Source organism: Peromyscus californicus, unplaced genomic scaffold (assembly GCF_007827085.1).
Source record: "Peromyscus californicus insignis strain IS unplaced genomic scaffold, ASM782708v3 Scaffold_9__1_contigs__length_137607984, whole genome shotgun sequence".
Classification (NCBI taxonomy): Eukaryota; Metazoa; Chordata; class Mammalia; order Rodentia; family Cricetidae; genus Peromyscus; species Peromyscus californicus.
Genome location: NW_026294617.1, coordinates 21,772,123 through 21,785,638, shown reverse-complemented (window position 1 = coordinate 21,785,638; position 13,516 = coordinate 21,772,123). Strand labels below are relative to the sequence as shown.

Genomic DNA, 13,516 nt, shown 5'->3' with positions numbered 1-13,516 from the left:
ATTGACCAAATTAAGAGTTACCAAGGCTGTGAAGTAACTGGAATTCTTAGACACTACCAGTAAGAGTGAAATCTTGGAATTTTCTTTTCTTCTTTTTTTCCCCTGCTGTTGTTTTGAGACAGGGTTTCTTTGTGTGGCCCTAGCTGTCCTGGAACTCACTTTGTAAACCAGGCTGGCCTGATACTCAGAGATCTTCCTGCCTTTGACTCAATGCTGGGATTTAAGACATGGGCCACCACTGCCCAGCCTCCGCCAGTTTCTTTAAAAAACAAAACAACAATAACAACAACAACAACAAAACTAAATAATACCTAGTATATGATCTTGCCACTCTTCTCCTAGTGGGGTGGGGGGTGGGGAGGAAATATCCAAGCAAAATTTTATATCGAGTTTCATTTACAATAACTCAAATGTCCATCATTACATTACATTACAACCATAAATTGAAATGTATCACTGACACACACAACATGGGAAAAAAAATCTCAAGGCAATGGTGCTGAGTAAGCAAGAAACAGCAGTGCCTCCTACACTGTATAGTTCACCTACACAGAGAATACAAACACCTGCTGATGAGGGGGATGACTCCAACACTTGCAGGCAGGAGCCAAGCTCATTGCTCTGTTTGCAGTGATGAGTTTACTTGCACATTCTGATAAAAAACTGGGGAGTGGTGGTGCATGCCTTTAATCCCAGCACTAGGGAAGCAACAGGCAGGCAGATCTCTGTGAATTGAAGGCCAGTGTGGTTGAAGCAACAGCAAGTCCCAGTTCCAGGACAGCCAGAGCTACACAGAGAAACCCTGTATTGATAAAAACAAACAAACAAACAAAAACCCAAAACACACGCAACACAAAACCAACCCCAAAAAACTATCATGTTTGGGCTTGGCATGGTGATTCACTCCTTTAATCTCAGCACCAGGGTGGCAGAGGCAGGCAGATCTCCTCCAGTTTGAGGCCAGCCTAGTAGTCTACAGAGTGAGTTCCAAAACAGTAAAGGGCTATGTAGAGAAACCCTGTCTCAAAAAACAAAAACAACCCCCACCCCCCAAATAATAACTAAGGGCTGGAGAGATCGCTTAGCAGTTAAGATCGCATGTTGCTCTTTTTTTTTTTTTTTTTCCTGAGATAGGGTTTCTCTGTGTAGCTTTGGAGCCTATGTTGGAACTCACTCTGTAGACCAGGCTGGCCTCTGCCTCCTGAGTGCTCTGATTAAAGGCATGTGCCACCACCACCTGGTGCATGTTGCTCTTTCAAAGGACCTGAGTCAATTCCCAGCGCTCAGTTTCTCACAACCACCTGTAATTATGGTTCCAGGCATCTGACCTCCACAGGCATCAGGTATACACATGGTGCCCATACAAGCAAAACACTTATACACACACATTAAATAAATAAATCTAATTTTTTAAGTTAAAAATAAAATTTAATAATTTTTGTTAAAAAAAAAATCACAGAGTGATGTAAACACTGTACCAACTCCTGGGGATATAGCCAGGTAGGGAAATGTAAATGAAAACAGTATCTTATAATTGGGTAAAACTTTAAGCCACTAAATTCATCACTAATACTATGTATGTAGTAAAGAATGTTTCAAGTCAAAATAATCCTTCTGATGAGCTATATCTTTAAATACACCCAATACAGCAAATAATGTTGAAATAAGAATTTTCTTTTTAAAGCCGGGCGGTGGTGGTGGTGGTGGTGGTGGTGGTGGTGGTGATGGTGGTGGTGGTGGTGGTGGTGGTGCACGCCTTTAATCCCAGCACTCAGGAGGCAGAGGCAGGCGGATCTCTGTGAGTTCGAGGCCAGCCTGGTCTACAGAGCTAGTCCAGGACTAGCTACTCCAAAGCTACACAGAAACCCTGTCTCAAAAAAACCAAAAAAAAAAAAAAAAAAAATTCTTTTTAAAAGACTTAAATACATACTTACCCCCGTGTTCACTAATTCACCTGGTGTTGGCCAGTTGGCCATATCACTGAAGTCACTAGCCTAAAATGTAATAAAATAATTGTTACAACTGAAAATGATTTTTAGAATTTTTAGACAGAAAAAGATATTTCTAAATGTAATTTTTGTTGCCAGGCATGGTGGTACATGCCAGCAATCTTGAGCACTTAGAAGTAGGAGAAGTAGGAATTCAAGATCAACCATGGTAACAAAAGGCTAACCTGGGCTACAATGAGACCACCCATCCCCTCAGCAAAAGCAACAAGCTAAATATAGTGGCACGTGCCTTTGATCCCAGCACTCTGGAGGCAGATGCAAGTGGATATGTGAGTTCAGGTCAGCCTAGTCTACATAGTGAGACCCTGTCTCAACCAAAGGGGGAAAAAGCAACAGCAAAATCAAATAAAGTAATACAAATTTTAAAAATCACCTCTGTGTACTTATATGTAGACTTGGCAAGTTAATTCAAATAATTCTCAAACATTTTGAAGTAAAAATTCTATGGTCTTAGGATCAGACTTCAAAAAGAATTTTCAAAATCAATACATTTTAAAAGTACATCCTGGGGACTGGAGAGATGGCTCAGAGGTTAAGAGCACTGACTCCTCTTCCAGAGGTCCTGAGTTCAGTTCCCAGCAACCACATGGTGGCTCACAACCATCTGTAATGAGATCTGGTGCCCTCTTCTGGCCTGCAGTCACATATGCTGTATACATAATAAATAAATAAATCTTAGAGAAAAAAAAAGTACATCCTGAAAAGGCATACCTTGTTGGATTTCTTTGTCTTGAGTTTTCCCGCTTTTATAATTTTTGGGGAACTGAGCTCTAAAGAAAATATATAAAATTGTTTTTACAATCATTTCATTTAATAAATTTAGCAAAATAAGTATTTCAATTTTGGCAAGTTAGCATAGTCATCACTCACAACAAAATTCAAGTTTCTGGTACTCAAATTCCTAGAAAGATATCAACTATAATATGCAAATTCAAACATTATCCACATTTGAAAATACTGGCAGGGCAGTGAGGGGCTCAAAAGCCTTTAATCCCAGCATTTGGGAGGCAGAGGCAAGCAGATCTAACATCCAGGGCTACACAGAAAAACAGTTTTAAAAAAACAAAGAAAAAAATGGAAAATACTAATTTATACTAAGCTGGCAGACCAATCCTTTTTTTAAGAAAATATAAGACGGGTGGTGGCAGTGCATGCCTTTAATCCTAGCACTAGGGAGGTAGAGGCAGGCAGATCTCTGTGAGTTTGAGGCCAGCCTGGTCTGCAGAGTGAGATCAGGATAGGCTCCAAAACTACATAGAGAAACCTTGTCTTGAAAAACTAAAAAAAAAAAAAAAAAAAGGAAAAAGAAAATACAACATGCTGGGTGGTGGTGGCACACACCTTTAGTCCCAGCACTTAGGAGTCAGAGGCAGGCAGGCGGATCTTTGAGTTCAAGGATAGCCTGGTCTACGAAGTTGAGTTCCAGGACAGATAGAGCTACACACAGAGAGAGAAACCCTGTGTTAAAAACAAAAACAAAACAACAGCAAAAACCCAAAAGAGAAAAGAAAAGAAAACATAACAAAATTGACACTGTAACTTCTAAGTAAAATTCTATTCTACCCACTTTCTCGTTCTCTCTCTTTTAATTTTATTTTTTGCCATGTCACAAATGGGAAGGCAAGTGTTCTACCTCCAGTTACTGCCCCAGCCCTCAACTCATTTTGTGACAGGATGAATTATTCTATATAATACCAAGGAACACTTAGAAAAGGGGTTAGGACTTCAAACTACTTCTAGGAAACAAACAGGTTTGGCAGCCTTAATAGATTATACCTAGTATCTCTGTTAGGGATTCTGTTGCTGTAAAACAACATTACCAGAGGCTAGAAAGATGACTCAGTGGTTAAGAGCACTTGCTAAGACCCGGGTTTAGTTCCCAGCACACATGTGGTGGCTCAGAATCATCCATAAATATAGTTCCAAGTAATCCAACACCTTCTTCTGACCTCTGTGGACACTAGGCACACACATGGTACATACACATACATACAAGCAGGAAAATGCTCATACATATAAACTAAATAAATTTTTTAAAAACAAAGAAAACAACCACAAACAAATGACCAAAACCAACTTGGAGATAAAAGCATTTGTTTTATCTTACACTTCCAGGTTAACAGTCCATCACAGAGGGAAGCCAGGGCAAGAATAGACAGGCAGGAGCTGATGCAGAGGCCATAGAGGAGTGCTGCTTATTGGCTTGTTCAACCTGCTTTCTTATAATACCCAGGACTACCAGCCCAGGGTGGCACCACAATGTATTAGCTCCTCCAACAACCATTCATTAAAATGGCCCTCAGGCTTGCCTACAGGCCAATTTTATGGAGGAATTTTCTAAATTGTGGTTCCCTCTTCTCAAATAATGCCAGTTAATGTTAACAAAAAAAAAAAAAAAAAAAAAAACGAAAATAATAAAAAATAAGACAAACAAACAAACCACCAGGACACCCAGAATCCAGCCACAAAAAGGAAATTAACAGGTCTCTGTAGAAATTTATGGGCTGGGCCTGCAGGTAGAGAGCTTACCCAACATGCACGAGGTCAGTGCCCCCAAACAAGCAAACAGACAACCATTGCATCACCTATCCTTATCTTAAAAGAAAGCACAATGGCTGATCATAAAAACTGTCTTTAAATTAAGGCTTTTAAAGCTGTGGTTGTGTTTTTTATATTCATTCACTTACTCATTTATTATTTAACTTACTTTGTGGGAGGGTATTTATTTATTTATTTGGAGTTTTGTTTTGAGGCAGAGTCTGGATGTGTAGCCCTGGCTAACACGGAACTGGTTATGCAGACCAGCTAGCCTCAAACTTGAAGTGACCCTGTCTCTGCTTTCTTCCCTAGTATTGGGACTACAGGTGTGAGCCACCACAATTAGCCCTATCAGTCTGGGACTAGGAGTCTGCCATCAGTATGAGCTACAGTAAGAGTCTCTCTCTCTCTCTCTCTCTCTCTCTCTCTCTCTCTCTCTCTCTCTCTCTCTCTCTCACACACACACACACACACACACACACACACACACACACACTGCCTCTCCCACATCATAAAGCTAGAAATAGATTTAAATAGGATATAGAACACTTATCAACAAGGCAATAGGGAGATTGAAACAGGGGACTACCAAAGTTCAAAACTAGGCTGGCTGCAATCTGAAATTCCCTCTGAAGTGGGGAGGGGAGCTGGAGATATGGCTCCCAGTTAACAGCCTTCCAGAGGACCTGAGTTTGGTCATGCAGGTCATAACTGCCTGTAACTCGATCTACAGGAGATTCAATGCTATCTTTTGGCCTCTGTAGGCACATACACATCTCTCCCACACACATACACATAATTAAAACTAAAATAACAGCCAAGTGTAGTGGCACAGAGCTTTGATCTATGCCTCCTAAGCGCAGAGGCAGGCAGATTTGGAGAGGCTAGCCTGGTCTACATCTAAAGTTTCAGGATACCCCGGGGTACATAGAGACCCTGTTTCAAATTAATTAATTAAATAACTATATATACTTTTTAAAAGAATATTTCTCAAAGAAGGTAACATGGCATGGTGGAATGTGCCTATAATACTCTACAAGTACATGGATTATCTAGATAGTATGTGTATGTGCATATATGTGTACATGTGCATATGAATAACACATATCAAAGAATATGCAATGCAGGAGCACATACGTTGGCAGTAACCAGTGTCTCTACCTAAACTTATGACCTGCTTAACAACAAGGAAATCATGCCTGGTACAGGAACCTTAGCCAGCTATTCAGGGTTGGTGAAGTTACCAATCTTGGAGGAGAACCTACAAGCAGCACTTTATTAAACCAGCATACCCCCTAACTACATTCTAAATATGTCCTTATACCCAAGTGTAGTTCTCCCTACTCATCAGGGAAACTTGAAACTTCTTTTTAAGAAAACCACAATCAATCAAAATGCAGAGTTGTGGTGCCCAGGCCCATTGGACAGGACTACAATACAACTCACTCACCTATGGCTCAGAGGATTAGGGAGTATGCTGTGAGATTGGGTCTCACAGGAATGCCAGAAGCCACACCCATAAAGTCTTACCAATATGACTACCTAACCATTAGCTGAACGAAGGCCACACCATAATAGACATGCCGAAGTGGACAGAGGGATGACCATGAAGCCTCAGTCCTACACAAAGAGCTACAAGCTACGAAGGAATGCTGAGAGAGGGAGAAAGAGTCCCCCGGGGCAAAGTACAAGTGGTTATCCAGTACCAATGGTCAGCCCTGACAACATACACATAAGTAACATTATACAGACAGAGCAGGCTCTTTTTATTTATAGGAATATGAATATATGTATAGCAATGAAAAAAGAGGTCACAAACTTTAAAAAGAGCAAGGAGAGGTGTATAGGAGGGCTTGGAGGGAGGAAAGGAGAGGAAATGATGTAATTAATATTATAATCTCAAAAAATAACAGGAGTGTAGGACAAAAGAAAAGGGGGGCTGACCACAGGGAAAGAAACCTAAATCTCCAGTAAAAATATTATTTGGGGCTTAGTGGTCAAGAGCACTGGTTGCTCTTGCAGAAGACCCAGCACCCACAGGGTGGCTCACAACTGTCTGTAACTCCAGTTCCAGGGGATCCAATACCATCTTCTGGCCTCTGAAGACACTATGCACACAGGTGGTACAAGATATTCATTCAGGCAAAAAATCAAACACAGAAAATAAAAATAAATAAATCTTAAAAAAAATTCCTCAAAAGGAAAATAATAAATAAATAAATAAAATAAAATAAAAAAGCCAAAGTCCAGGTTGGTAGTGCAAGCCTATAATTCTAGCAGTGGGAAGGCTGAGGTAAGAAACTCAAAAAAGAAAAAAGAAAAAAAGAAAAAGAAAAAGAAAAAAAACAAAAACCCAAGGTCAATTCTGAGCTACACAGCAAGACTCTCATCTAAAATAAGCAGAAAACACCCCAAACTCAAAAAACAAGGAAAGACTTACTTCTCTCATATGCTAACAATATCAATTTACAGTCCCTGGAAAGCAATGTGTCGAACAGTAATACCCGTGGTATAACACCTTATTTCTACATTGACCCCAGGGAAAGGCATAAACAAATACAAAAGATACCTATAAAATGCTGCTCTGTCAAGATAAGGGAAGGGAAGGGAAGGGAAGAAGAAGCAAGGTTCAATAGTTCGTCCCTAATTAGCTATGTGCGCTGTGTCTATGGAGTACTCCACAATTTCAGAAGTGAGTCTAGATTATAAAGGATTAGCCAGACAGCGGGGCGTCACTGTGGGGATGCTGTGGCACAGGCCTTGAACCACAACACTTAGGAAGTGGAGGCAGGAGGATCAGAAATTCAAGGTCTGCCTCAGCTACTTAGTTTCAGGCCAGTCTGAGGTACACAAAGCCCAGTCTCAAAAGTTAAATTAAATTTAAAAATCAGACAGTACCTTAAATGAAAAAATGGTAGATGAAATTTTTACATTCCAAGCACACCTATAGAATATACTTTTTGAAAGTAATTACTAGAAGGATCTAAAAAAAAAATCGGTAAACTGATTAATCAGTAACATGACTTTTTTGAACTTTTTTTGAAGGGAACATCAAAAGATCAAGAGTTATGGGTCTTCTCTGTAGTGTGTGTATGTTGAGATGAAATGCACAGGCTGAGCTATTGTAAGGCAAGCACTCTACCAACTGAGTCCCAGTAGTTTTACTTTTATAAGGAGATATATATAAAATTATATATATATATATATATATATATATATATATATATAATTTGTTTAAGATGTATTTCATGAAGGTATTAACAGCAAAATTACTTGGGGTTTAAAAAAAAGTGGGTTGATAAATAGCAACAAAGCCAGGCATGATAGCACGTGCCTTTAATCCCAGCACTAGGGAGGCAAAGGCAGATAGATCTGAGGCCAGCCTGGTCTACATAGTGAATTCCAGGCCAACCAGGACTATATAGTGAGATCCTTTCTCAAAACAACCAGGGTCAAAGAATAAATATGAAAAATAAATGAGCAAAATATCAGTATTTTTATATTCCCATTTTTTGTGAAATTACACTATAAGACAGATTTTTACTATACAACTGCAGCTAAAAGCAAGTGATTAACAAGTCATAGACTGTTACTTAATGAAGGGTTGTTAAATTATAGCTGTTTAACACAAGCTTAAGATAGTCCAAGATCTTAGATCATAAGTCTCAATACTGAATTCAAGACATCCCTAGGTGGCCCTGGCATTGGCTGAAGTATTTTATCTGGTTTCCCAGAAACAGCAATACACTATCAGAGCCATCCTAAGAGTGGAAGAGTGTCTCAAAACATGTGAGCCATCAAGAATCTGCCTCACTTTTGTCTAGAGAAAGCTAGGCTGTCGATATGGCTGGCTAAGTAGGTAAAGGAGCTTGCTGCCAAGCCTGACCTGGGCTTGATCCCCAGAACACACATGATCTAAGGAAAGAAACAAATCCCTCAAAGCTGTTCTCTGATCTTCACATAAACACACACACACACACACACACACACACACACACACACACACACTAAATGTAATAAAGTTCAAGGTTGTATCCTAAAGACTCCACATGCTTGCTATAATGTATCTAACTCTGATAACAGAGTTTATGGCAAAAATTTGTGGATGTAATTCCTTCATTAGTAAGAGCACAGTTTAGCTGGGATTAATATCCTTTTCTTTCTCTTTCAAGAGTATCCTATTTGTAAAATAAATTCTAGAAGCACCCTCTCAATAGATTGCTAATTTAATATAGCTTAATCTGCATCCTTTGAATCCTAAATGATCTCTGGACATATCTGATTATTTATCATTACTATTATTCTCTTTTTGATATTGGGCCTTACTTTATTTCACTTTAATTATGTGTTTATCTGTGTGTATGTGCATGTGAGTGCAGTTGCCCAAGGAGGTAAGAAGAGGGTGCTGAGATTCTCTGGAATTGGAGTTACAGGCAGCTATTTGCTACACAACGTGGGTTCTGGGAACCAAACTCAGATCCTCTGAAAAAGCACTATATGCTCTTAACCTCTGAGCTACCTCTCTCTCGAGCCCTGCCTCACTATATTGCTCTGGCTGGTCTCGAACTCCTAGGTGTAGTTGATCCTGCAGCCTCAGCTTCTGAGTAGCTGGGGCTATAGGTATGTGCCATTACACATCTCATTCTTTTTTTTATTTCCTATTTTAGAAAATTTTACTTTTATTTTTGTGTACCACCCATGTGCAGACACCCTCAGGGATCAGAGAGCAATAGATCCTCTGGAACTGGGGTGAGCCTCTTGATGTGGGTGCTAAAAACTTAAAGAACAGTAAGCACTCAACCACTGAGCCATCTGCCCAAACCCTATATCATCCTATTCATTTTTCTTTGGCAAATGAGAGGCCACAGCACCTAGCTTGCATGTAGGAAGCACTCTAGTGTTAAGAACTGGCTCTGATGGGCGCGGTGGTACACGCCTTTAGTCCCAGCACTCAGGAGGCAGAAACAGGTGGATCTTTCTGAATTTGAAACCAGCCTGGTCTACAAAGTGAGTTCCAGGATAGCCAGGGCTGTTACAGAGAAATCATGTCTTGAAAAACAATCAATCAAACAAACAAACAAAAAATTGGCTCCTTCATGCCCATCATCCCAGCTACTGGGGAGGTTTGAATTTGTTGCTAGCATGGATTAATTCAGAAAATGCCATCTCAAAACAAAAAACAAATAGAAGACATGAACCCAGCCATGTCATTAATTTACAAGATCAATAATCTTGCCAAAGTCAACTAGCTAGTTAGTAACAACTAAACTATCACCTACTTATTTTGTACGTTCCTACACCACAATCTCTTATTTAGGTTACATATTAGACACTGTGGAGGAAGAGCTTAGAGCCAGGGTCGCTACCCTGATATAGATCTGAAGAAAGGCATCGTTAATATTGTAGAGTAATATTGCAAGAAGTAAGAGCTGTCAATAAAGAAACATCGATACAACTGAAACTCCTTTTGATTTTTTTTTTCTTGTTTTTGAGACAGAGTCTCCCCACATAGCCTACATGGCTGTCCTTTAACTCACTACGTAGATCAGGCTAGCCTTGAACTCAGATATCTGCTTGTCACTCTCTCAAGAGTGCTGGGATTAAAGAGTGAGCCACCAGACCAAGCTCCTTTTGATTTCCTGAGATTCTGGCATTGAATGTAATCCAGACCGGTCTCAAACTCATGATACTCCTGCTGGAAACGCAGGTATGGGCCATATTCCCATTAAGCATCACGGTATTCTTAATCTAAGAATGACTGAAGATCCAAGGGACATTCTCAAGTAATTTGCAATTAAAATTCCTGAGGAGGGGGGTGTAGGATATCAGCACATACAGCTTGATAATAAAGCACTGGGCCCTGGGCTCATCCCCAGCATACGAAGGGGGAAAAAAAAAAAAAAAAAGGAATCCCAAGTCTCACTTTGAAAATTCTAAAAAACTGGGTTTATAAAAACTGGCTTCATATTTGGTAGTTCAATAAGTACAAATCTAGACGTGGAGAGGTAACCATCAATAAAGCAATCAACAAGGGCTTTCTTTTCTTACTAAATTTTAGAGAGGCTTGGCATAGCATGTTTTCTTCACTTAGCAATGGTAGTAAACAGCTCTTTTCAGCTAGGCCAGAATTATGCCAATACTAACGGAAGGCAAAATTCAGTGTTTGTTTTTTTTCTTTAAAGTGCCAAAATTTAGTAAGAATTCATGAGGAGAGCCGAATGCCTATAATCCCAGCAACTGGAAGGAGGCAGTGGCAGGAGAATCAAGAGTTCCAGAGCAACCTGAGATACACAAATAGATCGTGTTTCAAAAAGCAAACAAAACAACAACAAAATAATGAGGATTTCCGTGCAAAAGCTAAGAGACTAGTAAGTTGGTTCAACATTTATCTCCCCCTACAGGAGAGATAGGACTATCACATTTGTACAGGATCCCTTCACCGCCTTTGACCCCCACAACCCTGTAAACATACTCAAACTTCGGCTATTCCACTGACTCTCCTCAGAACAGCGAAAACTTGCCAACAGCCTCAATTTCCACATAAAAAGCCCAGTTATTTTAGTACAGTTTAATTTTAAAAACAAATGGGAAGTTTCATTTCAGCATTTCCATTTTTTTTAAGACTTTAGTAAAATAAATTGCTCATTCTGGCTTCGGACGCCTAATCTTCCACATCGATGGAGTTACAGGCGTGCGCCACCAAGTACAGGCCAGTCTTAATCTTATTTTCTAAACTGTAGTCGCTGCAACCCAAATAAAGCCCCAAGGGCCATATTGCACTGGTCAGCATTCGAACGCAATGGCACAACCCGATCTCTAATGCGCAGGCTAGCGTGAGGCCAGCCGTGCGATCCAGACTCCCGATCAACTGTCCTGTCAGGCATTCTGAAACGCAACCGAAAATCACCTTAATGCCAGCTACACTCACTCACGGCCACATCGCCCGAGCAGCCTTGGGGGACCTCTCCTCTCACCAGTTACTTCCCGAGCGAGCCCGGTCGCGCTTCCACTTACACACAGACCCGCTTATTCTGACTCGCTTACACTCTGGCAAGTTCACGGAAACTTTCCCACAGTCTGTCTTCGCTGCGTCCAGGTCGCCGACACGTGAAGGCACAAGCCGAGCCGGGCCGCGCTGCCCAGTCACCCACGCCGTGCCCCTACCCGTCAAGGAGAACCTGAGGTCCCACCTCTTCCTGTCGCTCCTTCTCCCAGATGTCCATTTATGTAAATGGGCACGGTGAATGACACCTAGGAACCCAACACCTCCCGCGGACCGCGCTCACCGGCCTCCGGGGCGTCCTGAGCGGGCGGCGGCGCGCCGGTGCCCACGGGGGACAGGTGCTGCGGCAGCTTCTTGGTCCACGGGTTCCCCTTTGGCGGCGGCGGCGGCGGCGGCTTGTCCTCGGGGCCGGCCGCCGCAGGGTCCTCTTGGGCGTCCTCGGGAGGGTCCCGCGGTGCTGGCGGCGGCGGCGGCGGTGGCAGCGGTGGGGCCTCCCCGCCGAAGGGACCCCCGGGCGCGCGCGCCTTGTGTGCCAGGTGCAGCGCCAGCGGCCTCACGGGCACGGCCGCTTGCGGCACGCTGTGTCCCAGCACGAGCGCCGGCGACGGCTCTCCCCGCGCCCCCGCGCTGGTGGCGGCCGCGGCCCGCTCCTCCCTCGCCTCCTTGCCCTCCCGCTCGCCGGGCGCCGGCTGCTCCGCCCGCCGGCTCGCCGCTGCCAACAGAGCGTCCCGGTCGCCGGCCACGGCGGGCGGGTCCTCCCGGGGGGCAGCGGCGGGCACCGGGGCGCGAGCGGACATGGCCGGCCCCTGGCCCCAGCCTCCTGCCCAGCCGGGGGCCGTCCGGGTCCAGGGAGCCCGGCCGCCCCTCTCTCTACACGGGGGCACCGACCCGCTTCGGTCCTGGGACGCGGAACCCGCCCGCCGAGGCGTGCAGCGCTCGGCGTGCCGCTCCTCCCCGCCCGCCGAGCGGAGCGCTAACCGCCCGCCGCCCGGCCTCGTCGCAGCGCACGGCCGGAGCTCGCCACACGCGCCGGGCGCGCCCGAGCCGCGAGCCCTCAGCGGGCGCGGGCGGCAACGCGGTGCTCCAGCCAGGCTGAAGGCTCTTTGGGCGATACGCGGAGGCGCGCGCGGCCTGAGCCGGTAACTGCCCCAGGGGGCGGGGCGTGCAGAGGGCGAGGCGGCCGGGGGCGGGGCGTGCAGGGGGCGAGGCGGGCCAATGGGCGTGGCGATTAGTGTCCGAGGCGGGTCAGTGGGCGAGGCGTCCAAGAGGCGGGGCGTGCAGAGGGCGAGGCGGGTCAGTGGGCGGGGAGCGCAGGGGCCGAGGCGGGCCGGTGGGCGGGGCGTGCAGAGGGCGAAGCCGCCAGGAGGAGCAGCGTTCACTAGGCGAGGTGCCCAAGGATCCCGGCGAGAACCGGGGGGCGAGGCAGGATGCGGGGCGGGGCTTGCAGGGAGCGAGGTGAGGCAGGAGGCGGGGCATGTAGAGGGCGTGTGGAGGGCGGGGCACCCTGGAGAGTGACGTGGCTACACACCCGCTCCCCTAGTCGCCTAGCTGTGCGCGACCGCGGCCTGACGAGTCTTTCCGAGTGCGGCGGGCGTGGTTTGAGGTGGGCCCCGCCCCAGCGGCGGACGACGGTGAACCTGCTACCCTTCGGGGCGCCTCCCCACTCCCGCCGCTGTGACCCAGGGACGAGGACTTTCCGCGGGGACCGGGAGGTCCATTTCCGCTGAGGTGAAGCGCTGCAAGCACTTCACGAGAGCGGCTCCTCAGGACCCGGCAAGAGTTTCCCAATGAGGCTGTGGGCATCGCGGGCACTCCTGATCCTGAGTCCAGGTCAAGACCGAGCCCAGAAATGCCAAGGAGTGCACTTGTCCGTCCTGATTCCACCCCACAGACAATAAAATGTTTCTTGAGTGCTCTTGAGTAAAACAAATACTTAACACTTCACCCCCTTTTTCATTTTTTACTT

At 44.8% G+C, this 13,516-nt stretch overlaps 1 protein-coding gene across 1 annotated transcript in view; it reads right to left on the bottom strand.

Moving 5' to 3' along the window:
• Larp1b (La ribonucleoprotein 1B) overlaps nucleotides 1–12,454 on the bottom strand; it is a 102,389-nt gene extending 89,935 nt beyond the window's left edge. Inside the window, 3 exon segments of the mRNA XM_052730731.1 lie at nucleotides 1,935–1,994; nucleotides 2,721–2,779; nucleotides 11,834–12,454. Coding sequence (XP_052586691.1) covers nucleotides 1,935–1,994; nucleotides 2,721–2,779; nucleotides 11,834–12,347 — 633 coding nt within the window. The 5' untranslated portion in view covers nucleotides 12,348–12,454.
• Between the last annotated feature and the right edge of the window lie 1,062 nt (nucleotides 12,455–13,516).